Source organism: Wickerhamomyces ciferrii, contig 00264 (assembly GCF_000313485.1).
Source record: "Wickerhamomyces ciferrii WGS project CAIF00000000 data, strain NRRL Y-1031 F-60-10, contig 00264, whole genome shotgun sequence".
Lineage (NCBI taxonomy): Eukaryota > Fungi > Ascomycota > Saccharomycetes > Phaffomycetales > Wickerhamomycetaceae > Hansenula > Hansenula ciferrii.
The window spans coordinates 18,818-46,502 of record NW_011887476.1 but is presented as its reverse complement, the minus strand read 5'-3'; the positions used below and the strand labels follow the sequence as shown (position 1 = coordinate 46,502).

The window sequence follows — 27,685 nt, the reverse complement described above, 5'->3', positions numbered from 1 at the left end:
TTCCTTATCCCAGCCAATAAGCTTTTTTAATTACCTTTTTTTCATAAACTCAAAACTTAACATTTTGGAATCTCAAAATTACAACATTAGAACAAAGAAGACAATACAATGAATGATTGAAATACAAAGCTAGGTGATTTAGATGATAAAAAAAGCAGAACCCTATTTCTAAAGCTACTACATATAGTGCTTTATTCATATATTCGCAAAAGCTTGTGAAATTTACCTTTTCAATATTAGTGATTACCGACACAAACAAATTTGACTTTGAAACTTTCAGAATTTACAACAAGCCAAGAACTTGTACACGACAAAAGCTACATGATTTATCTATATAAATTCGACATGTTTAGTTACATACGTTATACACATTAATTTTTATTTCTAAAGTTATAATTTTTTGATATCCATAAGGAAAGCACCAGGTAAAATTGAACCAACAAAGTTTCTTAATGAAACATCAATCCATCTCTTTGAACCTCTAACATATAATACTGATAACATTGGATATGTAACACCTTCACCATTTTCATCAGAATCTTGTAAAATTGATGGTGGTAAAGTGGTATTTGGATAAACTTGATAACAACGGACACCAATAAAGAATAAAAAAGTAACAGATTTATTCAAAGTAGTAAAGAATGATTCCCATGAATTAGATTCAGCAATAGCTAAAACGCTAGTTAAAACTTGAGAATTACCAGTTGCACCAGACAATAAATCTCTTAATTCACATGGATGATAACCTAAAACTCTTGCAGTAACAGCATAATAAGCCAATTGAATAACACACAAATTATTTATTTGATTTTGATTTGAAAATGGATTTGATTAATAATGATGTTCATTAAAAAAACGTATTATTACTTCCATAAGATGAATAACCAGTAGCTAGAACATCTTCAAGCAAAACCTATATATAATCATTCAGAATTAATTCTATGAATATAAGTATTCTTTTGAATTTCAATCATCAACTAGGTGTAGATTATCAAATAGATTGAAAAATTCAATATCTTTATCCTCAAACGACATTGTTGGCTCTCGAAAAATCAGCTTTTAGCTGTGGTACTGATATACAATAGCGACAGATCCATTGTTTTTATATGCACATTGTGAATTTCATGAACTTCATCATTACGAATAGACTGGCTTGCTTATAAAAGGGATAAGTCCATTTAAACCCGCTTCCTTTACCTAGAGGAAAAAGCAATACTGGAATGAAGTAACGTCAAGATGAAAACACAACGAGATGATGGACACATAATCCCTTATCAGTGATCACATACCGACAATCGAACAATACAATGTAACATCGTTTTAAGTTATATCCGCAAGTTATGTTCTCAAATGAACTTCTAAGTGGTCGCTGGTTAATGAAGTATAACACGTTTATTTGAAAAACAAATTACAATCGCGCATTAAAAAAAATAATCGATAATAATAAAATCAAGATTCAAGAGTGTTTTTTGAAGCAGGTACCACATAACTGCATTGACACCATATGTGACGCTTGAATGCTTCACTTCTATGAAAGCTATTTCTGCTTCATCCCATGGAGTCAGCTGTGTGAAAAAGTTATATGTGATCAATTTTGAACATCACCAACTTCGACGTCGTGTGTGTCATTGATCCACGTTTTCAACAACAATGCAATAACAAAATGAATTACAAAACGTTTATTAGGTACTGTATCATGATTTACCGTTGAATCACATTATTAACCAAAAAAAGCTAATCCCATTTTCTGCTAAAATTATATTGTACAACTATATAAACACATGATTTGTACTGATATATTGAAAAATGATGAATGTTGAATCATATTAATTAACATACAACGTTATTATATAACATGTCAAAGGAAATTGATATAAATACAAAAGCTGAGAGCATCGAAAATGTCTCAAGTTTTGATCATGCTTTAGAGCTGGAACAGCATCAAGAGAAGAAACCAAGCTTTTGGGTCAAGTTTGCAGGTATTCTTAGTTGCTCTGCTGGTTTTTGGAGTGATGGATATCACCAAGTATGTTTAATTTCAACTTTATTATTACTGGTAATCTATTACTAACTTTATATAGGGGGTAATGACTATGGCAAATGCTGTCTTTGCTAAAACATTTCATAACTATTCAACAAATTACAAGACCATGGTCTCTAATTCTTTGTTAGTTGCAAATATATTCGGTCAAATTTTTTTTGGGTTTTTAACAGATAGATTGGGTAGAAGGCAAACCTTTATTTACACTACAGGATTTATTATCATTGGTGTAATTATCTGTGCATGTGCTAGAGGTTCAAGCGAAAATCAAATATTCTGGATGCTTATTATAGGTAGAGGTATTTCTGGTTTTGGAATTGGTGGTGAATATCCTGTTGCTGCGTCCTCTGGTATTGAGACTGTCAATGAAACATTAAGCGCAAAGAAAAGAATAGTTCCTTTTATCTTATCAACAAATTTATTCATTGCTTTTGGTGTCCCATTTGCTACTATCATATTTTTAATTGTTCACGAAATTTGGGGCTCAAATCATCTTAACGGTATTTGGAGAACTTGTTTTGCTATCGGTGCATTTATTCCAATTTCAGTTTTTTATTTCAGATGGAAATTGATCCATTCTAAAGCATATCAGACCAATGCAATCAAAAAAAATGTGCCATATTTATTAGTTGCGAAGAAGTATTGGAAACCTTTCATATGTACTTCAGGTATGTGGTTTATTATGGATATGATTTTATATCCAAATAATATTCTCAGTACATCTATTTTACAAGTTGCAATCCCGGGTGCGTCCTTGAAAAAAACTGGAGAATGGCAATTATTTCTTTCATCTTTTGCAGTTTTTGGTACATTTTTAAGTTGTCTAGCATTACAATTCTTCACAAGAAGACAAGTTATCATTATCGGCTTCATAGGATATGCTATAATTAGTTTTGTTGTTGGTGGTGCATTCAAAAAGTTTACTGAAATTCCAGCATTACTCATTATTTTTTACGCCATATTAAACATGTTGATCAATTTTGGCCCAGCAAGTTTACAATCAGCAGTCAGTACTGAATCATTTCCTTCTGCAATTAGGGGAACATTATATGGTATCTCTGCTGCAATTGGAAAAGCCGGAGCTGCAATTGGTACTGAAATATTCACACCTTTACAGGTTTCAAAGGGTAAAAGTTCAACATTTTATTTAAGTGGGGCATTGAGTATTCTAGGTGCAATAGTTGTTTACCTAGGTGTTCCTGATCATGGTGATAGAAAGTTGGACTTTTTAGATGAAGACTTTAATGAATATTTAAAAGAAAACGGATGGGATGGTGAAATAGGAGAGAAGAGACATCAAAATAAGGTTAATTCTAGTTAATAAATATGATTCACTTTTATAAGAACCAGTTAATTAAAACGAGTTATCTCACTATTTTAATGTTATCTTTCCAAACATACCAGCTAGCTATTGTAATCTTGCGATATATATATATATATATTAAACTACGATAGTATTACTGGGATGCACCAATAAGATTTTTGATCAAATTTCCATATGTTGTTCAATTACGTGTGTAATTTCACTCAAAACAAACTTGATTCTCTATGATTTAACTTTAGTTGAAGCTTTTGAAAGGCTAATCAACTACAATGGAAGTTCTTTGTAGATATTTATATTAGATACGTTATACCTTTTGTGAAAAGCATTGTACAACATCAACAACTGCGTTGGTCAGTTGTAACAACTCTTTCTCTTTAATAATGTACGGTGGCATAATATAAACTAACCTATTGAAAGGACGAATCCAAACATTGTGTTTAGTCACAAATAGTTTTTGAAACCATCCCATATCAACTGGTAAATTCAATTCCACTACACCTACCGCTCCTAATATTCTTATATCCTTTACAATTGAGCAATTCTCAAGTCTCATCAATTCAGTTCCGAGTATGCTTTCAATAAATTTACATTGTTTCTTCCATTCTCCAGTTTCAATCAACTCCAGTGATTTGATTGCAACGGCGCATGCTAAAGGATTACCCATAAACGTAGGACCATGCATCATACTTCCACCTGTTTTGGGGTCATTACCAATCATTTCTGCAACAAATCTTTGACAAGTCAATGCTGCGAGTGTCATATAACCACCAGTTAAAGCTTTACCAACCAACAATATATCTGGCACTATATCACTATGTTCATATGCAAACAATTTACCTGTACGGCCAAAACCAGTAGCAATCTCATCTAAAATCAAAAGAATACCATATTCATCACATAACTGTCTAACTCTTTTTAAATACATTGGGTGATACATTCTCATTCCACCTGCTCCTTGTAATATCGGTTCTATTATAACAGCAGCTATATTTTTATGGTTACTGATGAGTTTCTGTTCAAAATCCACAACATCTTTAGGGTCCCATTCTTCATTAAACTTACACTGTGGTGTTCGTGCAAAAATATGTTTATCTGACATATAACCTGAATATAAAGTATGCATCGAATTTATAGGGTCACACACCGACATTGCACCAAAAGTATCACCATGATACCCATTGCTTATAGTCAAGAATCTATCTTTTTGAGGCTGACCATTTGCATGACAATATTGGATAGCCATTTTGAGGGAAACTTCAACAGAAACTGAACCTGAATCTGCTAAAAAGCAACAATCCAATTTATCATCAACAAGTTTTAATAATTTTTCAACTAGTTTTATGGCAGGATCATGTGTTAATCCACCAAACATAACATGTGACATCTTACCTATTTGTTCCAAAGCAGCCTTGTTCAGTTCTGAATTTGAGTAACCATGAATTGCACACCACCAAGATGACATACCATCAACACATTTTTCACCAGAACTCAAGTTTATGTGAACCCCATCTGCAGAATCAACATGGTGACAAGTCAATGGTTTAGTCAACGAAGTATATGGATGCCAAATGTGTTTACGATCAAACTCAAGTTTATCTTCTATCGAACTCATTGTATTTTTCAATCAATTAAGACTTCGAAGTTTTGATATATACCTAGATCTGAAAACAATCAACTTGAATGAAGAAACTTAGATGATCAATTGATTTTATATCCGTGAAGAGTCAATACTAGGTGATTATTCAAAATGCGGGCAGCAGTAGTCATATTTATGATGGATGACTTTGTCAAAGTGTAAATCAACTGATTGTTGGGTTCCGTTGTGTACAGGTACACCTTGTTGATGCCAATTATATCTTCTATGTGATGACTCGGACTTGAGTCAAAACATGACTCAAATACTCAAATACGCACTTACGTACGTAATCACTATGAGATTTCAAAATGTTGAACCTTTTGTATATAAAATACATCATCATATCATCATTTCATTATACACAATTGTATATAAGTCTAAATCTAGTGTAAAATGGATGAAATGCCTAAAAGAATATTCATTACAGGTACTGATACTGATGTTGGTAAAACCTTTATATCTGCTTTACTAGTTAAGAAATGGAAAATGGCTTACTGGAAACCTTTCCAAACTGGCTTAAACTGTGATCCTGGTGACACTAAAACAGTCACAGGCTTAATAGGGGCGGAATTGAAGACTTCAAGTCCAGCTGTGGAACTTCAATTACCTTTAAGTCCTTGGAGAGCTACTGTTTTGGAATCAAAATCATTGATTGATCTCAATACAATCAACATCCCAAATGAAATACAAGATCTTCCATTGATTATCGAAGGTGCTGGTGGTGTCCAAGTACCAATTAATGACAAACAAATTACAACTGATTTAATAAAACAATTTGATGTTCCTGTGATTGTTGTTGCTCGATCTGAATTGGGCACTTTAAACCATACTTTATTAACAATTGAACATTTACAAAATAGAAAAGTGAAGGTTTTGGGAGTTATTCTTAATGGTGATATCAACAATGATAATGCCGATACATTGAAAGCTTATGGTGTCAACATCATTTGCCAAATACCAAAGTCAAAAAGTTTACAAGAAGTTGAACATTTAGTTCCTAATTTAAAAGATGTATATATATATAACTGATTAATTGAAATGATTTATATAATTTAATTAACATCTGAGACTTGACAAACATCTGAGTAATTTGATTTTCTTACAAATCCTGGTTTAAGTTTAGCTCTGGCATCTTGTAACTCAAGCATACCAGAAAATGGTTCACTCATACTGAGACCTAATAATTTCAATTCTTCGGTGTCAAATTGTTTAAAATAATCGATTGGTGTTGTTAGATAAATGTTTTCTTTTTGTCTTGAAGTTGCAGCACACATAAATAGAATTAATAAAGTTCTAAATTCATCATTAGTTATGTTCTTACCGGCACCATGAAACACAGACCCTAACATGAAAAATCCATCACCTTCATCCACCTCAATAGTCATACATTCTTCCTCTTTAGGCTTCCTCAAATGATCCCATAAATGTGATCCTGGTATAAATCTTGTACCTCCATTTTGCTTTGTGACTTGACTCAAAGCAACAGAAACGCCTAATTGTGTATCAGACCCATATCTATATAAATCTTGATGTTCAATTATATTATGCTCTGAATGATCATCTCTATGTAATGCTTGATAGCTTGCTCCTGGGCCAACTCTAAATGCAATGGAGCTTGAGACTATAGCTGGTGAGGATCCAATATTCAAATTATTACCAATCCAAAATGCATTTTTTTTAGCTAAAAATTTCTCACTTAATTGAACATGTAATGGATTTTTTAAAACTTCGTGAACAACAGCTGGTGATTTAGAAACAGAAGCAGTCACCCTTATTGTTTCCTTTGGATACAATCTTGGATCATTTTTTTTAGAGTCAAATATTGGATCAAGTTCTGATTTAATTTTATCCAATTGAACATTGTTCATGAAATCTTTAACAATAACCACACCATATTTCTCCAAGATTTCACTTGTATTATCAACAGTGGCATCATTATAATTTACTGAAATATCCTTCAATGTGATCTTTGGAGTTTCAGTTTGTCTCACTGGTGGCTCAATTATGGATGCTTTTTTGGTTTCAGCTAGACTAGGGGTATTTGAAACCAATTCATCTTCAATAGGTTTTGAAAGCTCAGATAGTTCTATTCTATGTAATGTCCTTGTTGTTGAGTTCCCTAAATATTCATTGGTATCTATAACAGTCATTTCACAACTCAATTTGTATTCTTGATCTAATTGATGTCAAAATAATTTAAATATTATTAAATTTTATAACACGCATGATTAGCTGGAAACCACTGCCTTTAAATACATTTTGCACAGTCATAAGTCATAATCAGTTATTGCACCTCGTAATTGACACGACCTGGATCATACTCCATGATTATTTCCAAACCTTTCTGTTGAACCTCCTACTGTTTTTGCATGCCAATCATTTACACCAACGTCTGTGATTGTTGAGTAACTGTTGAATCATATTGAAATAATTTAATTTCCAGATGACTCAAAATAATTTCCGAATTGGAAATTTGTATTCGCGAATTACACTTAAAGGTTAATTTGGAAAATTATTAAAAGTGTATGGAGTTGCAACTTTGACACTGTGACAGTTTAATCTGAATAAGGCAGTGACTCGTGAGTCTAAGAGATCCAATCAAAATGACCACATTTATACATGTTGGATTTTCTGTCTGACTCAATTTGAGTCAACTTTTGTTGGGGGCTCTTGATTCAATAGTCAAGAAACATCGTTCCATACTTGTGGGAATTTAGATATAAAAAGTGTATTGATGCACAAATTTTACGTTCAAACACTTCAAAAAAGTATTAGAATTGTCAAAACAAAATCCAAAGAAAAATGACTATTGACTTAGAATTTGACCGTGATCACATTTGGCACCAATATTCATCATTAACCTCGCCAATTCCAACTTATCCAATTGTTAAAACATCAGGTGCCCATATAACTTTAGAAGATGGAACAGATTTGATTGATGGTATGAGTTCATGGTGGTGTCAAATACATGGTGGATGTAATGAAGAATTAAATCAAGCAATTTATGATCAAGTTCCTAAATTCACACATTTCATGTTTGCTGGTATATCTCACGAGCCAGCTGTTCAACTAAGTAAGAAATTAATATCAATGACTGCGGAACCTTTAGATAGTGTCTTTTATGCTGAATCAGGTTCAGTTGCGGTTGAAGTTGGTTTGAAATTAGCACACCTTTATTGGGCTGGTAAAAGAGAAAAAAATGAAACAAAGTTTCCAAAAGATAGATTCTTAACAGTCAATTATGGTTATCACGGTGATACATTTGGTGCAATGTCAGTTTGTGATCCAATAAACTCCATGCATAGAAATTATAGTGGCTATTTGACAAATAATTTTTTCGTCGATGCTCCAAAGACAAGATTCAATGAAGAATGGGATCCAAAAGATTTTGAACCTTTGAAAAAGCAATTAATTTCAAATCATGAAAGAATCGCGGCCGTTATTTTGGAACCAATAGTTCAAGGAGCAGGTGGTATGAGAATTTATCATCCTGAATATTTGAGACAATTGCGTAAATTATGTGATGAATATAATGTTTTAGTAATATTAGATGAAATTGCTACAGGTTTTGGTCGAACAGGTAAGTTATTTGCCCATGAACATTCACAGATTATCCCTGATATTTTATTATGTGGGAAAGGTTTAACGGGTGGCTATCTACCTTTGAGTGCTGTATTAATGACAAGAGATGTATCTTCGTTCGTTTGTGAAAGTCCTGGTAAAAGATTCTTCCATGGCCCAACGTATATGGCAAACGCTTTGGCTTGCGCAGTTGGTAATAAATCACTCGAGATATTACAACGGGGACACTGGATCAATCAAGTCAATAATATTGAGAAGATTTTCAACTTAGAACTTTTCGACAAGATTAAATCTTCAAACCTCATGGATTCAACTGTTGATGATATTCGTGGAATTGGTGCATTAGCAGTTATTCAATTGAAAACCCCATATGAAACGGAGTATCTACAAAAAAAATTTGTTGAATCTGGTGCATGGGTACGTCCATTTGGAAAATTGATTTATTTAATGCCACCATTCATTATTGAAGAAGCAGATTTGATCAGGTTATGTGAAGCAACTATTAACGTATTGAAGCAACTTGAGTGAGTCGAAAATCAAAGATATTTTGGTGTAATTAAATTCAAAGAGCAGTTATATTGTATAGCTTGCTGAAATATAATTGAATTTTGTATATTTATAGATCGTGGTATCTTCGACAATAGAAATGGCACACTTATATTTAATTAACTTTTATATTCAAACAATATTTAATTTTTGACATACGTTAATATTAATATTAATTAAACGTAATATCTAGGTATATATAATATGTTAATTTGGCTAGTCAGATATATTATATCTCTTAAATATTAACTAACAGCTCTCAATATTAATATTCGAGACGTACGTACTAATATATATAATTAGATATGTTATATAAAATTAATATATATACCTATATAATATAACTATATATCTATAGCATGATCATTCATTATCAATGCCGTCTGTCCACGACTAGTCTCTTGTACTGCACTATCTCTAGTCTTGTTTAAAATCTCAACATCCCGAGTTTGGCGTGGCGCCTGGTGCATCATGGATCATGGATCATGGATTATATGGGATTAAATTCAAGAACACGGTCGGGTATACTCGGGAATCACACGGGTGCAGCCTATATTATTAATGGCTCATATTTAGAGCCTCACTTTAAATATCCCAAAACAAGTTATAATGTAGGCGATTTCATTCAAGTTTTTTATACATAAATCTAGATCAGAACTTTGGCCTATATATACATATACAATCTTTCAAGTGATGTAAAATCATGTTCAACTTTGTATCTATTAGCTTTATTGCCCAGCAGCTCTGTAATTACTACTTAGTACTTACCCTTTTTTTTCTCACCATAACATGGTTCTGAGCTGGGTCCTGCATTGAGACTCTAGAGAAGCTGCGAACGTAGATCTAACTGCAATATCAGCTTGTTTGACAACCGTGACGCACATCAACAAACAACCAGAGCAGTTCTAAACCCCAGTTAAACAAAGCTAATCCATGTCGATGTCTGTCTGATGTCTACCTTGAGCAGCGTCTTCGTCTTTCTTCACACTAAAACCGTAGTTATATTTTCTTTTAAAAGTTCAAGTTACTACTTAGCATTCAACGGTACGAGGTGCAAGCTTCAGCAAGTTTATATGAACAAAAAGAACAGTACATGGATCCCCTGCTCCTTGGTTTTTTCTACCTCAGTTTTGCTTTAATTATTATGCAAAATTAAGTCCATGTGTAATACAAAATTTATAAGGCTCTTCATATAAACAAGGTTCAAGACTCAACTACAATTAATCAAAATCAATATCAAAGCACACTGAAATTTCCATTTTAACTGAACCTTTTTCGAGGTACCATATGATTTAACTCCTTCACTTATTAGCTGTGCGTCTGTATAACGAGTGTCGAGTATATAAGCTTATAACTTTTTTGTTAAAAATCACATCAATATATTGATGTACATATGGACGATGTCGCCTTCAACTTAAAAACTTTAGTATTTAATATTCTTCTCCTTCTCCAGCTAGTCGTCCTATTTTAGTGACATATACGACGCGTTTAAACTAAACATGAACCTCATAAACCTCATCATTCATGTACTCCCGTAAACTACCTGAAGATCTTTATGCGGTAAATATGATAAAGTATTTTGCAAGGATCTAAATTGCAAATATTTGAAAAACATTTAGTAAGATTATTTAAAAACAATACTTGTTTTTGTTTCTGAATAGTGTGCACTGTGTAAGTCTTGAGGTCTGATTCTTTTGAACATCACATATAAAAATGTGCAGATACATATAAATATAAGTAATGACCCCGTTCCTCATAAATATGAATATATTTCACACTTTTGGTACTCGTTAATTTTGATATTTGAAAGATACATTTTCAATAAATTTTGTTAGAGACTTAAAACATCTAGATAGAAAGGCCCTTTTATAACAATTCTGGGTACAACTTCTTAATTTTCACAAATTATAAATTTAATTAATACAAAGAATAAGACAACATCAACATCTGATAAAACTTTATTCAAAATGGTGGCTGGACCAAACAAAGATCTTGAAAACCTGGAACGTATGATGTACTGGAAGACCACTTTGAAAGCTTGGTCATGTTTCCTTGTTGGTGCTAAATTAAACGAAAAATTAGAAACAGATGATATTTTAAAAGGTATCCACAAATTATTCACGTTGAGGGTTCAGTTACGTTTGAATGTTTTCCAATATCCTAAAAAAAGGTTTGTTACCGAAGAGATAAATGGTTGGTCTGATGATTTTGTTGATTTTGTCGATTATCCAACTGATGATTTTGATATTATTGAAGCTTTTAAACAACAACATAATCAATATTTTGAATTGGGTGTTCAAAAGCCTTTATGGAAATTGGTTGTATTGAACCATCAATATTTAGTTATTCTTTGTGATCATACCTTATATGATGGGAACACTGCACTTTATATATGTGAGGATTTGATCACAATATTGAATGATCGTGATATCCCAGTTGATAGAATTCCAGATATTAAACCATATCATGATCTATTAAAACCAAAACTTGGACATACAATCAAAACTGTCATCCAAACTTTTGCACCAAAATGGGCTTATCCTTTAGTTAATCTGATTTATAGACCAAAAAGTGAATTTGAAACTGGTGCATATGATGATTGGGGAGTAACTCATAAAATTGAAAGAACAACAAATAAATTAAAGCACTTAATTACAATAACTAATGAAGAATTTTCCATAATTAAAAAATTAACAAAATCACATGGTGTAAATTTCACAGCATTTTGGGCATATATCAATGTTCTTGCAGTTGCACAATTGGGAAAGTCAGCTGTTGATTTATCAATTCCATTCAATATGAGAACCAATTTATTACCACCAGAATATTTAAGATGGTATGGTTTATTAGTTTCACATGTTACTTTAAATGTACATACCAAAGTTGATCATGATTCAATTGACTGGGATTTTGTTAGATTTTTAAATGGTAGTGTTGCACATAAATACCAAGTAAAACAATCACAAATGCTTGGAATGATTAAATATGTTAGTGCTCGTGGACTTATTGAATCAGCTTTAAAATCACCAAGAAAAGGTGGATTAGAAGTTTCAAACTTGGGATTGAGAGTCGATCCAGATGGTGAATCATGGAAAAAATATACCCCTGAAGAATTTTTCTTTTCTTTGCCAAATGATCTTTCAGGTTATAATGTTTCAAATGCTGTGATTTCAAGTAAAACTAAAACAAATATTATTTTAGACGGTGTTCCAGAATTTGCAAATGAATTTCCAACGTATGCAAATAACGTTGAAACAATTTTGAGAAATGCAATCAATGGGTATTATGAATAATTAATAACAAAGTTCCAAATATACGCTTCTTTAATTCATCAAAATATGCAACTTAAATTGGCTGGATCAAATAAGTTTACCTTTTTAGGAGTGATTACATGGTGGTTTGTCAGCTTATACTTGATAATAATTTTAATATAATAATTTTTCTTTTTAACGGTACAGTTGATAAGTCGTCAGTATATTATAGTAACTTTAATTTGTATCTTGATATATGAGTGTAGGTATTCAGCCAAATGAGCATTAACGTTTACTTCTAAAGCAGCATTTTGAATAAATTGTATAACATAATCTAGAATACATGCCATGTACCATTCAATAAAAAGCGAAAGCGTAAACTGATAATTTCATCTAGAAGAAATATTTTCAAAGCAAAAAGTTTAAAGTTGATAGGGACAAAAAAAAATAATTCATCTGGCATAATTTAATTGATCACAGATCAACTTAGAATAGCAAGACATGAACTTACATCAATACAAAGACTCTTTAATATCGATTAGCCACGGTTCATAAGTAACAGCTAGGAGCTATATGGGTAGAAAGCCGAGTCGTAATTTAAAATAAAGTTACTGACATACGTTCTTCGCTCAAACTTTAAAGATGAAGTATTGGTTCTACAATAAAAAAATGATTATGTTCTACAAAATTACACAATAATCGAATAAGGCCTAAAAGCTGAAGTATGCACTCCCAAGCTCCTACAAGAAAATATTTACGGCATGGTGTCACTGCCAGTGTGCCAGTGAATTCATTAACTCTAAAGGAACGTGAAATTTGGGCTTGACCTCGAAAAAATCAGACTATATTGTTACGTGAATAACTGTTGTTTATGCCAATATTTTTCTGAATGTTCGTTAAAGAATCATATATATATAACAAACCTATTTCCATATGTTGATCTTTGGTTTTATTCATTTTATATTCACCTAATAAATTGAGAAAAATATCAATATACTATAACAAAAATGGTCCATGGAGCAGATGAAGAACTATGGAAGCTTGAGGCAATGAATTATCATAAGAATAAATTAAAAGTGTGGTCATGCTTCACTGTGGGTTCCAAGCTGAATAACTCTGTGGAAAAAGACGTGTTGTTGAAATCTATCCATAAATTATATTGTCACAGAATGAAGCTACGTCTTAATATATTCCCAAATTCCAAAGGTAAGTTAATCACACGGGAGATTAATTGCTGGAGGGATGATTTTGTGGAGTTTTATCAATTTGATGAGTCGGTCTTTGAGCTAAGTGACTTTATAAATAATCAGCATAGACAAATATTTCCTTTTGGGGTTCAAAACCCACTTTGGAAACTGATTGTTATAAACCAAAGATGGCTGTTGTTTGTTGTGGATCACACATTATATGATGGAACCACTGTAACATTGATGAATGAGGAGCTGTTGTACATCTTGAATGATCAAGAGATTACTCCTGAGGTTAACCCAGATATAAAACAGTTCAATGCTCTTATCAGACCAGGCTGTCTTCATTTATTAAGTAAAGTATTGGAAACATTTTCTCCGGATTGGATACAACCATTTGTTAGATACCTGGTGAAACCTAAAACAAAGTATGAAGGCTCCAAAAAAGGTTGGGTCTTGAATAATGGGAAAACATTAACACATCAAACATATAAATATATTATAAGTTTGGATTCAAAGCAATTCCTCAAGTTAAAATCAATTTTAAAAACTAGAAATGTTCAATTTACCAGCTTTTGGGTTTATCTGAATATCCTTGCATTATCTCAATTGAAAAATGAAAACATCGATATTTCTGTTCCCTTTAATCTTCGATCGTTATTATTAGATGAATTCCAATCTTATTATGGTTTATTAATCTCACATATGCAAATGAACTGCAAAACTCAATCAAATTTGAAAACTATTGATTGGAGATATGTGAAATATATAAATTCACTTTTCACTAAACCAAAATTGATCAAATCTGCTGGAATTATCGGTATGCTGAAATATGTTTGCTCGAAGGATCTTGTTCTATCATGTATACCACAACCTAGAAAAGGTGTTTTAGAAGTTTCAAATTTAGGCTTAAGAATACCAAAAGTTACCGCGGTGAACCCAAAGTTTCTGATTGAAGAGTTCATATTCTCCCAACCAAATGATATCACAGGTTATTATATTTCAAATAGTATTATATCCACTAAAAATAAGACAAACATCACTTTGGATGGTGTTCCAGAATTCGGTCCTTATTTTAAAGATTTTGTTCAAATTTTGGAATCATTACTACATAATGCTTTAGATGGTCTTTATGATTAGCTGTGAATATTAATTCAATTCTAATTATTAAGAAAAAAGAATAATACAACACAAAAGTAATAGTTAACATGCAGCTGTTGGTTTTTTTTTGAATATACACTTTGTTTTTCTTTATTATATTTTATAGAAAAAAACTTTTTTTTAATATTTGCTTCGATTATTATTGTTGAATTACTTGAAGGTTATAATGTTTAATAATTTGTCTGGCTTCTCATTAACTCATAAGTAGTTTTTTAAATCTGGTTGTAATGACGTGGCTAATGGGAATTCAAATATTGAAATACCTCCATTTAGAAAATTCATCTCGTACTCTTTTGAGTTATTATTATATTTATGATGTGGAACGATCTGACCACCAATAACAAATACTTTTGAATTTGCTTGCGTTACAGTAGCACCAACATTCCCAAATGATGTAAGACTACCACTTGTACCTATCAGAGGTAGTATCCCATGGAAGTATTTGATCAAAGACCAAGTTTGAGTTTTCAAATTTAAAACAAAAAGTCTTTGATAATGATCATTTTTAACATTTTGGACATCATTTTGGTTTTTAATTGATGATAGAAGTGAGGAAATATCAGGTAAAGTATTTTCATTCGAATCCAATTCAATATCGTTGAAATCTGATGGCATCGCCCCGCCTATGATATAAATATATTTATCAATTAAAATGGCCCCATGGCCGGTTCTCTTGAATTGACACTGATATTTTGTTTTTAAGGGTTGAGCTTCATCGTCATAGTTATGAAAATATGTGGAGACATGTGACCAACTTTCGTCGTCAAAATCAAAAATCCATGTATCACCAAAAATTGATTCACCATCTGTACCACCATGAACAACTAATTTTAAATCTAAAGTTTCATTTCCATTCACATTTTTCTGTGTACTAGATATTGAACTTTCAGATAAAACAGATGCAGGAGATGATGGTCTTGCAATCCCAATCCTATTTGGATTATGCAACTTTTTAGTTTGATTTGGAGCTCTTTTTCCATGAACATAATTGGCATCATAAATTTCAGCACAATGAAATCCTCTTGCTGCAGGGATTAAATTATCATCCAATGGCCCCGGTATTGGAGTTGCTAATACATTATCACCAAAGATGATATAATCATGTTTTCCCCTGTAAGTTATGGACAATTCAACTTTCCATAAATCCCTTATTGGTTTGAATTTTGAAGGATTATTAGGATCCTGTCTAAATCCACCCATTATAAAAACTGTAGCAGCAATTCCTCCAGTTCCTGTTTCAATTTTTAAATGCTTTGAAAGATTAACTGAACAAGAAGAATGACCAAATCTTGGAACGGTTAATGGATATCTTGTAAACATATTTGGATGTGCAATCAATTCAAATTTTCTGAATTTCAAACAACGAACGTCCAAAACGTATCCACTGTTGTTTAGCCTCACATGTTTCTTTATGTAAATCTTCTTTGAATCAGCATCATAAGCCACTTGATTTATTAATTCAAATCCCCCATAATAAAATATGTGTCTGCTTGATATTTTACTAGCAGACATTGCAATCAAAGGTGGAGGAATATCGCCACTAGCTTTTGGTTTTGAAATTAAACTTGTCTCTGAGGAAACCGTATATAAACGTTCATTTGGAATTATACTTGGGTTGTTCAATAATTTAGAGTTTAGTGGTCTAGGTAAATTAACACCATCTACCACATAGTTTGATAAATCATCCAAAACGTTGTTGTCCTTGAATAAAGTAGTTGCACCACCTAGTATATATATTTGTCCATCTATTTCACAAGTTGTATGATAGATCAACGGTGGTAAAGGTGCTTTACCCATTACTTTGGGTAGATGTAAATAGTTTAAGAATTTTGATTCATCAAAAACATCAAAGGATTCACTGTTGAATTCGGAAGCTGGAATAGGCTCTCCTGATTTTAAAAGTTCTTGATTATACTGATCTCTTCCTTCAACTAAATTGGAATCTATCCATTTTGGACTTGTGAAAGGTGTCCAAATCTTATGATTTTTGATATATTTACCAGGGTAATCTTTCAAAAGTGATATTTTGTTATATTCATATGCACGAATTTCATTGGGATTTGAGCTTGAATCTTTAAAAAGGAGCTCATCTTCGTCTAAAACATCTGAATCGTCATCTGAAGCGTCTGATCCATATTCTTGACTAGCTTGATCACCATTAATAGCCCCATTGGAAAGTTTAAGTTCTTTGATTTGAGTTCTCAATATATTTAAATAATAATGTTTGAGCTTCCTCTCTGCTGATAGTTGGTGAAGATATTGATCATTTTCTTCACTTGAATGGTAAGTGATTGCTATGAGTGGGGCCGACATAATACTGAACAATCACGATACTTTGACTTTTGATGGGGGTATAAGTTTTCTCAAGCACGATATCGGACAGTTTTATTTGCTTCCCTATGTATAACTGGCCTGGTTACAATGAATCACTTATAATAATATCCAATGTTGTAATTCAAATTTGCCCCCTGTAATCTTGTTCTAAGTTGTCAACTATGAATATGTACTAGTTATAATTGTATTATAATTGAAAAGCAGCTGCCTGTGAAAATTTCACATTTCGCAGCAGAAAGAGACATCCCTTACATAAGCCGATGCCTAGCTGCTGAAAATTAATGTGGAGATGCATCGCGATTCGCAGCCAATACTATATTAAAGTACTCATATTACACATTACACAGTACACACAACTGGCAATTCTTTTGAGTCAAATCAACATGAATAATTGATGAAATATAATTAATAAATATGTGATAGATAATAAATAAGTAATAAATAAATAAATAAATAAGGAAAAATGAATGAGGGTATTATTGTCTATACCACATTCTGGTTGGTTTGGCAGCCAACATCTTTTTTTGTAATCTGAAAACACCATACATTAAAGCTTCAGCAGTTGGTGGGCATCCTGGAACGTAAACATCAACTGGAACGATACGATCGCATCCTCTAACAACAGAATAGGAATAATGATAATAACCACCTCCATTTGCACAAGATCCCATAGAGATAACCCATTTTGGCTCTGCCATTTGATCATAAACTTGTCTTAAAGCTGGTGCCATTTTATTTGTTAGTGTACCTGCAACAATCATAATATCTGACTGTCTTGGAGAAGCTCTAAAGATAATACCTAATCTATCTTGATCATATCTTGGAGTTGAGACATGCATCATTTCCACAGCGCAACATGCTAGACCAAATGTCACAGGCCAAAATGATGATTTTCTAGCCCAGTCAGCAACATTATCCAAAGTTGTTAATACATAATCCATAGAGTTTGCAGGTTTTGGAATGTTTGAATTTAAGGGGAAATCGGTGGCTAATTTAGAAGGAGTAACATCATTTTTTGTAACAACTGATCTAATAGGAATTCTAAATGGTAGCGTCCCGGTAGGTTTTGCAATATTAATGAGTTGATTTCTTATCATTTCCTTTCAATGAATAAAAAAAAGCACTGATATGATTTGCTTTGTGTTGTTTTGGTCTATAAAAATCTTTATTATTTGTGTATTTGATAAAATCTTTAAAGTGGTGAAGAATTTACGCGGGTCAATATTCGCGGTATCGCGCTCGCAAATAAATTATATTGGTACTATGTATAAAGTTTAAACCAATACTCAAGAATAATTGAATCAAGCTATAAGCTGTTTTTAAGTTTTAAATGCTCCAAATCCACTTTGTTTTGCATCATCACATCTAGCTTAAGAATTTGATGGGAATACATAATATGTTCACCAAGCTCATGGAACACATGATTTAATGTACAAGTCAGCGTTGAAAAAAACTACAATATTGTATGAATTTCATTTCAAAAATACCTCCATTATAATTGAGGTTATCTAATGTACAAATATGATCTCTAAATGTTCAAAATGTGTTCTGTAAATTTATTATAGTGCAATGTGAACCTTGTTTTTAGCCTTAGATGTTACGTTATCATTCTTTCAACACTGACATTGAGATTCTTCCTCTTGGTTATTATCAGTTGCTATATCAATAACTCAAATGCATCGTTAGTAAATTATCCTTTAAAAATTACTTTAAAATCACAAATGATATACTCACCTTCTGGTTGACTATTCTTAGATTCCTCAAATTCAGGTAAACTTTTGGCAACTTTCTTAAACATATTTTTAACATTATAACCAAGTTTAGTTGAAGTCTCTATGAAAATGGAACAGCTAAGTTCCTTTGCTTTTGCTTCACCATCTTCCAAGGACACTTGTCTTTTATCAGCAAGATCATTTTTGTTACCGACCAAACATAATACAACATTTTCACTTCTTTCAGCTTTAACATCTTCAATCCATTTATCAACTAATTCAAATGACTTTTTAGAAGTAATATCATAAACTATAACTGCAACGTGGGAGTCTCTTATGTATGAAGGTATTAATGATCTAAATCTTTCTTGTCCAGCTGTATCCCATAATTGTAATCTTACTGTTTTATCATCAAGATACATAGTTTTAGATAAAAAATCAATACCAATTGTGGCCTATTACATATGTTAGTTAAAATTAAAAAGAAAAAGAAACATCAGGGCCCTGATCTAGAGCGAACATACCGCATAGTTGTCATCAAATGTGTCATACATGAATCTAGTAATCAATGATGTTTTCCCAACTAAATTTGTTTGTCAGTTTTTGTTTTTGATCTGAAATGTCATCTCATCTTCTGCTTAGATTGCAGCAAAAAAAGATAGCAGAAAAAACACTTACCACCTTGTTCACCCAGGAACACTATCTTATATTTACTCAATGTGTTATTTGGTTTACTCATTGTTTTAGTGATATTGCGGCTCTTCTGGTGCAAGTCCCCTTTACACAAGTCAATTCAAATTGAGTACTTTGAACGAAATCAAAAGAGCCAAAAAAAATCAATGAATTTTCGCGCGATTCATAAATATAAATATTCGCAAAAATATTAAGCCTTATTAAACGTTATCGTTGAGCATACTACAAATTTAGTTCTAAAAAGTGAATAACTTAAACATTAAGAGGTTGAAAAATTAAAATAGCTCCCTAGTTTTGGTTTGCTCTTGGTGTGGCTGTTTCAGTATTGGTGTTTCGAGAATTTTCAGCTTCTTCGTTGGTGATTCTAGTGGATGCTGCCTCATCTTGATCATTAATCACATGTGGTTCCGAATTCTCAATCTCTTCAATAGGTTTTTCAATATCATTAGATCCAAAACTATTACCAACGCTACTCACCGCTAATAATGGTTTATTGAATTTTAATCCATTTCGATCATTTATTTCCCAAAATTTTTGAGCTGGTATAATTTTGAAAGATGTGATGGCCAATGACACAAATGAAATGAGAAATAAAACAAAATTAACTGCTGCAAATGCAATGGCGGCTTTTGATGATTTACATGAGTTTGAAATATAAGTATATCTGTACCATCCATAACCAACAGTGGCAGAACATTCATCAGGTCCATAGATGGCGGCAATTGCAATGAATGAAACAAACCAAAACACTGTTATTAACAACTCCAACAATAAATTAACACCTAAAATAAGAATATTTGGAGAAACTAACATAATCACAGTGAAAACAATCAAATAAATCAAAGTGAAAACCGCTGTGAATATTGTGAATCCCATAGATCCACTTGTTGCATACCTATTGAGTGAATCACCAGAAAGTGCTAAAACTAAAATTGTACTGATGAATTGAGAAACTCGAATAATGTACCCGAAAATTGTATTGGAAAGGATTCTTTGATAACTTTTTGGCTGATGAACAGATGAATGAACCTTTTCAGTTTCAATTTGTTCTGACATGATTTCGATGGCAATTAAATTTCATATGATATGGTTAAGACTCAAACTAATAAAAACTGAATATTCCATGGTTTAAATATTCTTCAATTGTTTAAAGCTAAATAAATCCAGTAACCATCTATAAAATAATTTTGCATTTGCAGCCTTTTGAAAGCAAAGTTTGTCTAATAGAATTGCAGTGTGTCATCAATTTCTATCAGCCGTTTAATCAACTACAAAAAGAAGCGAGTTAAGTGTTAAGTGGTTGTACGTTAATATTGACATGTAGCTAAACTTGGGTAGAGCGATTGATTTACTTCAAGTAACTATTTGTGTATAATAGTATAGTAAATTAACTCATAATAGCTCATAACTGTTGGGGGACCCTGTAAATTTGATTATTTTCTTGTGTGATTGTTTTGATTCTCAGCGCTTATGCATGATTCCCTTGAAAAAGATTAATATGGAGTTTAGATTCGAAATCTCTTAGATCACAATTCACGCTTCATAGTAGCGGATATAACCCAAAAAGAAAGCTCCATATGTCAACTAAAAACAACCATTTTGTTAAGCTCATATGATCTCTATTTAGCTCCAAATTGTTAGCTTCATTATAAGTGAGCTTTATAAGATCAATCTATATCAGAAATCTGCATAATTAAAGTCTGCATTTTAAATTGTACCACGATGGGATGACCAAAGTTAATAATAAGGTTAAAAAATATCTTGGTCTATTGAAGATGTCATTGATACACAATTGAAATAATGTTAACCAGCTTCAAAAGGGTATATACCTACTTATTGTATACATGTGTCAAAAAGTTTAGGGTATTGTAATTGCATTAAAAACATGCTAATTGGTCAGGTTATACTCAAATTATATAGCTGATATTTATATTGAAATACTGCTCAGTAGACCTCTGAACAAATGTGCAAATTTATAACAGCAATCTTATAAATAAAAAAGAATGAACGTGCCAACGTCTTTCAAACATTAATTAATTAATTTTCAAAATCTAAAAGATGTGGTATCAATTTAAAGTTTTCTCTAGGTTTCAGTCTAGTATTTGTATTGAAAAGCAACACTATTGCACCAGTTAAATAAAACACAAAATTGATTAAAGAGAAAGCAATGGATGCTTTTCCTGATCTGCATCCATCAACCCTATTATTTTTACCTTGTTTATGACATTCATATCTTGGATATTCAATGGTAATCAGAATGAATGATATTAACCATAGAATAGATAAAATTAAGTCAAAAATAATCACAAATCTTCTTAAAGTAATTAATCTTTTATTGGATTTATTAAAAAACCAAGTTATGTCATAAAGAATTAAAGACTGGTAAACAAAAGATATAGCACCTAAAGCTAAAACAAACGCCATCTTTCCATCTCTTCTGAAAAAATATGCAACAGACAATCCTGATAATGTAACAACTGATGCTGATGAGAAAAATTCAACCCATCTAATCATCCAAAGTATTCTATAATTGTGCATTATCCCAGATTTTACTGGGATTGATACTTCAATGTTATTATTCTTCAACTCAGTATTATTATGTTCCTTAGTCTGACTTTCACTCAAATCATGATGAGAAATGTCATTATTAATGGAAGTTGTATCTGACATATTTTCGTTATTTCAACTAGGTGATGCGAGATTTCGCTTTGAATTAGCACAATGTGATAGTGTATTATGAGGCTTGATCAATATAGGGATTATAGTTGAAAGTTACATCAAATTACGTACTCGTTATGCCTTTATATAATTGTCATATATTTATCGAAAATCATGAATTGACGCGTACTATGTTAATTTTTAAGCTTTAAAACAAGGGCGTACCTTAAATGTAGTTCCAGAATAAAGAAAAACACTTTCCATAATTATTATTATATTACCATGCAGTCTGCTTAATTTAAACATAGGGTTTTCGAAAAAAACGATTGGTATATTGATTCTATAATGGCCATTCATGTTTTTCAGCACCTCCTATAGTAGTCTTATTGTATTGTGACTAGGTGACAGGTGGGTCGTAAATTGTAATAACTGCACCCTGCATCCCTTTTGGCTTATCTACTAATTAGTTTCAATGTGTTTTAACTTTTGATGTTCTAGATTTACCCATGAATTTCAAAGTCCCGGAGAAGAAATTCTTGACAACAGCTACTAAACGGTAATTATGCATCAATAATTTGTACGAGTGCCCACTGCCTATGCGTCTATAAATTCGACTGTTTTTCAGTACTTATGAGTTATCAGTTATTACATTGACATAAAAAGGAACATTTCAAGAATATTATTATAGCAGGAGCAGGATATCGTCTGGTCTGGGGTATAATGTTTATTCTAGTTATTTCAAAGCCGGTGGTCCAAGCTTTCAACGTAATATTGCACTTCTGAACTAAACCAGGTCTGTTAAATTTCAAGCGATATTTATTCGATATATTAGAAGATATTATCCAAAACTACTGGTCTTTGAAAAGATCTGATGATTATTATGGTATCCGTTTCTTCCCATATTCTATCTACTGGTTTAGCGAAAGGTTTCGTACATGTTGAAGATTCAATCATATGACCATTGATTATAGAAGCTAGAAGGGCAGATTAAGTTTCAAACTCAATCGGTATTAAAATCGTCTGAAACATTCACTAGCACACATGGCACTGTATATGATAGAATATATTCATTACGAGATGAGTTTTATGATGACGTTATGATCATAAAGATACGTCAATAATGAATATTATGGTGATGAAATAGTTTGGTTAACAAGTTAAGCATTTAGCTAGTACTAGTAAATGCTCATAGATACGAAAGTATTGCAATATCATTGGTTATATTGGGTTTACATGACATGTTATGTCATGGTTTTGGTACTTGCGTCAATTAGTATAGATTGTCTTAGATTGTGAGTATTAGATTATGATCTAGGAAACTATGTAAAGGGAAGTGAATCCCAGGTAAATATGTATATATATAAGTTGTTTAATACATTATCTCCCATTTGTTTTACTACAAGTGTACCCATTACAATTATTATTGATAAGAACTTTGATTCAAGTAATTAAATTATCTGACAACAACCTTCAATCACTCAAATAGGTTCATGAACGGGAATTCTCGATCATTATATGACCAGTTAAACTTATTTTCGCTTCTTTCGCTTCTCGACCTCCTCAATATTAATATACATATTGATTACATAATCCAAAGATATAAAAATGCGTCTAAAACAGGAGCAAAATAGTAGACTTATATTAAAAAAAGAATTATTATAGTCAATGACCCTTTCTCTATCGCATAATGTCAATTATAAATGATTTAAATCACTATGAAAAATTAGAAATTTTCACTTCAGAAATAAAGTCAACCTTTAAAATTTTTTGTGCAGTTCAGAATTTTATAGTCCAAAAACACTAAAAATTTTAATTAGTTTAAATTCGAGCAAAAAAAGACATGGAGCGTAGTGCTAAAAGATACCGGTCAGCCACAGTGTATTAGCTGTCAATTCAGCTATTATATATATGATAGTATTGATGGTTATAGGTTCTGTGTAGAATTTGATTAGTAACTGATTACATAATGATAATATATATATTAATAATATAGGTTCTTTAATTGGTAATATCGAGCAATTTCCACACATTTTAGATATAGTGAAGTGAAGCCTTAAAATCAAGTATTATTACCTGTACCACTACAAAAGTCCAATATAACGAGATGTTGTCAAATATAGGGTTTTAACTTTTCACTTACTATGAGAAATATATTATACAAATTACATACTTAATAATTAGGCCTTATCATTTCGCAGATTTCGCCAAATTGCAAAGGTTACATGTACCCTGTTACCTGTTACTTCTGTTTCTGCAAATTTCGCAAAATACAACCAGCCGAAGAGTGTTTTATTCCGCATTTGTTGACCAGTTCCCCCAAAATTAGGTTAAAGCTGGGAGTTGGATGACATAATCCAGATACCTAATAGGGAAATACGTTGTAATTGACTTCCATTTTTAGCGATTTTCAGTTGCCGATTTCCATAAATTTTATTCATTTTTTATTGGCCTCGGATTGAGAGGAATTAGAAAAGGAAAAAACAAAGTGTGGTGAGTGGTGAGAAAAAAATACCAGCATTTTTATAAAAGTTTGAAGATATCGTTTCTTTGATTCACAACAACAACTACAACTTATTGTTCCTTATTAAATCATCAATACAATCTGTGAATAATGAAGTTTTCTGGTTTAGTCTTAGGTGCTATCGCTGTTGTTGGTTTTGCCAACGCTGCTGAAGAAGTTATTGCAGTCAATAAAGACATTACTGAATCCAGCACTCATAAATATGGTAGATTCGATAAAACTAAACAAGAATCAACACCAGAAGAAACCGGTACTCATAAATATGGAAGATTTGACAAAACTAAACAAGAATCAAAAACCACTGAAACTGGTACTCATAAATATGGTAGATTTGATAAAACTAAACAAGAATCAACACCAGAAGAAACTGGTACCCACAAATATGGAAGATTCGATAAGACCCAAAAAGAATCAACAACTGAAGAAACAGGTACTCATAAATATGGTAGATTTGATAAGACTGCAAAGGAATCTACTACCAAAGAAACAGGTACTCATAGTTACGGTAGATTCAACAAAACTCCACATTCATCTAATGTCAACAAAGCTGTTTCAGAAAATGGTGCTGCTACTGTCTATGGTGTTGGTATTGGTTCAGTTGTTCTTGCTGGTCTTTCTTTATTATTATAGATTAATAATTGAGAATTTGAAATCAATCAAACATCATCAAATTTCAACTATCATACATACACATCAATAATTTGTCATGAATTCTTATACATCACAATATCACAATATATACCACATCAACTTTAAGTTGTATAAAACTTTTTCCCCCTTACAAATTGTTCGTTTTTCAAAGTTTGTGTTTTTATAATTAATAAAGTTTTCTTTACAAACATGACATTATATGATATGTTTTATAGAAAGGAAAAAGATAATTTAAATAAAAATAATTCAACACTATTTCATTCAAATTAATCATCAAAAATGATTTGTTAATTCATAATATACTGGTTTACACAAGTTCTTGTAGATATCATTGTAAATTTATAATTCAACTAAATAAATCATCTTTTTCTAAATTTTTTTCTTTAAATTTAGATCCAATTCTGTCTAATAGACTACTTGATTTTGAGGGTGGTGAAGAAGTTGTATTGTCCGGATTACTATCATTCAAATCATCTCTCAATCCAATTCTGGAAGATAATGTTGCATTGTTGGAAATTTGATCACTTGATATCAAATCCACATCTTCAGTAGTACTCGGTATAGTATGTTCAGAATCAATATTTTCACTTTTAGGTGCCTTCTCCGGGAAAAGATCTGTGCCATCATCGTCATCGTCATCCACATTTGATCGTCTAAAACGAACAGGTTCTCTCTCACGATAATTATTCCCTTTTGACTTTCTCTTTTCTTTATCTAATTCATATTTTGGAGGATTATAAAGATAATATCTAGAGTATGCAGCAGCATTTTTTACCTTCTTATCACTCAAATTACTGATTCTAATAGTTAAATGTGTATCAGGTTTATCAGACTTGATTTTTTGAGCTTGTCTTTCTTCACTTGGTTGTAACTCAATTTCTCCATTAAGTGTTAAATTGTTTAGTGCATCTTTGGCTTCCTCATCAGATTCAAAAACAACATTTACTTCAGCCTTGTTAGTATATCTTCAAGCAAAAAAAAAAAGAGCCAGTGCAAAGAGAAATGATACTAACACGATACGTCATTGATCCATTCAATTTTGAAAGGTGCTTCAATGTATTCTTTGATATATTGTTTGATATCTGCTGTTGATAAATTATCAACACCATGTAACCATAATGAATTTGGCCTCAAAACACTTTCTGAGGAAGACTTTTAAGATATTAGTATCTTTCATTCGGGTGATTTCTATCTCATGAATATACATACATCGATTTCCATAGATTCCATATTTTAATTGTTGAATTTAGTTGATGAAATTAGGAGTTGTAGCGTTGTAGCTTATAAGTTGTTGTTGAAATTACTTGAGATTGAGAAGTTATTATTTTGGTTTTTTCGCATCTCGGATGTTTCTGTCAGACTTTTTTTTCTCTCGCTTTAACCACTGGGGGACCGATAGAATATGGAGATATACGTACCTTATTCGAGATTGAGTTAAATAACGTCTACGCTAAACAAAAATATAACAATAGAATAATAAAATAAATATGTGATAAATAAAATGCAAAATAAATAGTGTAAAATAGCTGAACATATTGTTGGACAAATTTTTCATTTGCCAAAGAATCTACCGTTATCAACACCTGAATTATGTTCCACAATACCCCAGATACGATCCATTTTGATACCACCAATATCATCAACAATATAGAATTTATCCTCTTTCAGTTTCCAATTATAGAGCCCAATTTTTGATTTAGTTAATCTGAGATCCTGAACTTTCATTAATCTATTATAAAATGACCTACCAGTCCATGAAATTTTTTCTGCCACTAAAGTTTCTTCATGAGTTAAATTTTTCAAAGTTTGTGGTTTAGTTGTATCGTATAATCTATAGATTCTATTAACATAATTCCTTGTATAAAAATTGATAAGTGGATTTGGTAATAATGTAGATGCCAAAACAATGTAAGCCATCTCATCCGTGAAGAATGAAGAATTGAACATTAAATGTGAGCTATAAACACCGAAAGCACCTATACCCAATGCTACTCTTTTAATAAGGGAGATTCTTGATCCTAAGGGTGAAATATAAATAGGGTCATATCCCAGTCTAAACTTTGGATCAATTGGTAAGGCTTTGATTGTATATGGTGATTTAATAAAGACTCGATCTTGCTTAGTGGAAGTGGAGTTTGGTTTGGTAGAACCAAGATCTGTCTCTGCTGTAGTGGTATTGAAAATGATTTTTGAGGTATGGAAGCCTCTAAGACACACACTTTTGAAGTTATTTGGGCATATCCTAAGCATATTTAGTCTTGAATAAGCAAAATAATAGATACAATTTGTTGTTAAAAAGCTTACAATTTTAAAGAAAGCCCTTTGATAAACCCACAAAAATATCTACTATACCCCCATAGAAGAAGTTGTCCTGGTTGCAAATTCGCG

The 27,685-nt window shown here is 31.8% G+C and overlaps 14 protein-coding genes across 14 annotated transcripts; 6 read left to right on the top strand and 8 right to left on the bottom strand.

The window, feature by feature from the left end:
* Positions 1-390: 390 nt before the first annotated feature.
* Positions 391-1,316, bottom strand: BN7_6328 (uncharacterized protein; the record flags this gene model as incomplete). The annotated part of the gene is made up of 3 exons (XM_011273132.1): positions 391-746; positions 868-913; positions 1,290-1,316. 3 exons carry the CDS (start codon positions 1,314-1,316, stop codon positions 391-393), a joined length of 429 nt encoding a protein of 142 aa, XP_011271434.1.
* Positions 1,317-1,855: 539 nt separating this feature from the next.
* On the top strand, positions 1,856-3,362 carry BN7_6327 (Inorganic phosphate transporter; the record flags this gene model as incomplete). The annotated part of the gene is made up of 2 exons (XM_011273131.1): positions 1,856-1,979; positions 2,215-3,362. 2 exons carry the CDS (start codon positions 1,856-1,858, stop codon positions 3,360-3,362), a joined length of 1,272 nt encoding a protein of 423 aa, XP_011271433.1.
* A 307-nt stretch (positions 3,363-3,669) lies between these two features.
* On the bottom strand, positions 3,670-4,977 carry BIO3 (adenosylmethionine-8-amino-7-oxononanoate transaminase; the record flags this gene model as incomplete). The annotated part of the gene is made up of 1 exon (XM_011273130.1): positions 3,670-4,977. One exon carries the CDS (start codon positions 4,975-4,977, stop codon positions 3,670-3,672), a length of 1,308 nt encoding a protein of 435 aa, XP_011271432.1.
* A 417-nt stretch (positions 4,978-5,394) lies between these two features.
* BIO4 (dethiobiotin synthase) lies at positions 5,395-6,030 on the top strand (the record flags this gene model as incomplete). The annotated part of the gene is made up of 1 exon (XM_011273129.1): positions 5,395-6,030. One exon carries the CDS (start codon positions 5,395-5,397, stop codon positions 6,028-6,030), a length of 636 nt encoding a protein of 211 aa, XP_011271431.1.
* A 23-nt stretch (positions 6,031-6,053) lies between these two features.
* BN7_6324 (uncharacterized protein) lies at positions 6,054-7,151 on the bottom strand (the record flags this gene model as incomplete). Its single annotated transcript, XM_011273128.1, has 1 exon — positions 6,054-7,151. The coding sequence occupies one exon, from the start codon at positions 7,149-7,151 to the stop codon at positions 6,054-6,056; it is 1,098 nt and encodes a 365-aa protein (XP_011271430.1).
* A 652-nt stretch (positions 7,152-7,803) lies between these two features.
* BN7_6323 (Glutamate-1-semialdehyde 2,1-aminomutase) lies at positions 7,804-9,111 on the top strand (the record flags this gene model as incomplete). Its single annotated transcript, XM_011273127.1, has 1 exon — positions 7,804-9,111. One exon carries the CDS (start codon positions 7,804-7,806, stop codon positions 9,109-9,111), a length of 1,308 nt encoding a protein of 435 aa, XP_011271429.1.
* A 1,985-nt stretch (positions 9,112-11,096) lies between these two features.
* BN7_6322 (N-acetyltransferase SLI1) lies at positions 11,097-12,422 on the top strand (the record flags this gene model as incomplete). The annotated part of the gene is made up of 1 exon (XM_011273126.1): positions 11,097-12,422. One exon carries the CDS (start codon positions 11,097-11,099, stop codon positions 12,420-12,422), a length of 1,326 nt encoding a protein of 441 aa, XP_011271428.1.
* Positions 12,423-13,387: 965 nt separating this feature from the next.
* BN7_6321 (N-acetyltransferase) lies at positions 13,388-14,707 on the top strand (the record flags this gene model as incomplete). The annotated part of the gene is made up of 1 exon (XM_011273125.1): positions 13,388-14,707. The coding sequence occupies one exon, from the start codon at positions 13,388-13,390 to the stop codon at positions 14,705-14,707; it is 1,320 nt and encodes a 439-aa protein (XP_011271427.1).
* Positions 14,708-14,926: 219 nt separating this feature from the next.
* On the bottom strand, positions 14,927-19,328 carry BN7_6320 (Guanine nucleotide-binding protein subunit beta 2; the record flags this gene model as incomplete). The annotated part of the gene is made up of 4 exons (XM_011273124.1): positions 14,927-17,045; positions 17,552-18,103; positions 18,793-19,229; positions 19,299-19,328. 4 exons carry the CDS (start codon positions 19,326-19,328, stop codon positions 14,927-14,929), a joined length of 3,138 nt encoding a protein of 1,045 aa, XP_011271426.1.
* A 427-nt stretch (positions 19,329-19,755) lies between these two features.
* On the bottom strand, positions 19,756-20,523 carry BN7_6319 (MARVEL domain-containing protein; the record flags this gene model as incomplete). Its single annotated transcript, XM_011273123.1, has 1 exon — positions 19,756-20,523. The coding sequence occupies one exon, from the start codon at positions 20,521-20,523 to the stop codon at positions 19,756-19,758; it is 768 nt and encodes a 255-aa protein (XP_011271425.1).
* Positions 20,524-21,504: 981 nt separating this feature from the next.
* BN7_6318 (MARVEL domain-containing protein) lies at positions 21,505-22,137 on the bottom strand (the record flags this gene model as incomplete). Its single annotated transcript, XM_011273122.1, has 1 exon — positions 21,505-22,137. One exon carries the CDS (start codon positions 22,135-22,137, stop codon positions 21,505-21,507), a length of 633 nt encoding a protein of 210 aa, XP_011271424.1.
* Positions 22,138-24,736: 2,599 nt separating this feature from the next.
* BN7_6317 (uncharacterized protein) lies at positions 24,737-25,276 on the top strand (the record flags this gene model as incomplete). The annotated part of the gene is made up of 1 exon (XM_011273121.1): positions 24,737-25,276. The coding sequence occupies one exon, from the start codon at positions 24,737-24,739 to the stop codon at positions 25,274-25,276; it is 540 nt and encodes a 179-aa protein (XP_011271423.1).
* Positions 25,277-25,643: 367 nt separating this feature from the next.
* Positions 25,644-26,527, bottom strand: BN7_6316 (uncharacterized protein; the record flags this gene model as incomplete). The annotated part of the gene is made up of 2 exons (XM_011273120.1): positions 25,644-26,249; positions 26,507-26,527. 2 exons carry the CDS (start codon positions 26,525-26,527, stop codon positions 25,644-25,646), a joined length of 627 nt encoding a protein of 208 aa, XP_011271422.1.
* A 321-nt stretch (positions 26,528-26,848) lies between these two features.
* BN7_6315 (uncharacterized protein) lies at positions 26,849-27,547 on the bottom strand (the record flags this gene model as incomplete). Its single annotated transcript, XM_011273119.1, has 1 exon — positions 26,849-27,547. The coding sequence occupies one exon, from the start codon at positions 27,545-27,547 to the stop codon at positions 26,849-26,851; it is 699 nt and encodes a 232-aa protein (XP_011271421.1).
* Positions 27,548-27,685: the final 138 nt, after the last annotated feature.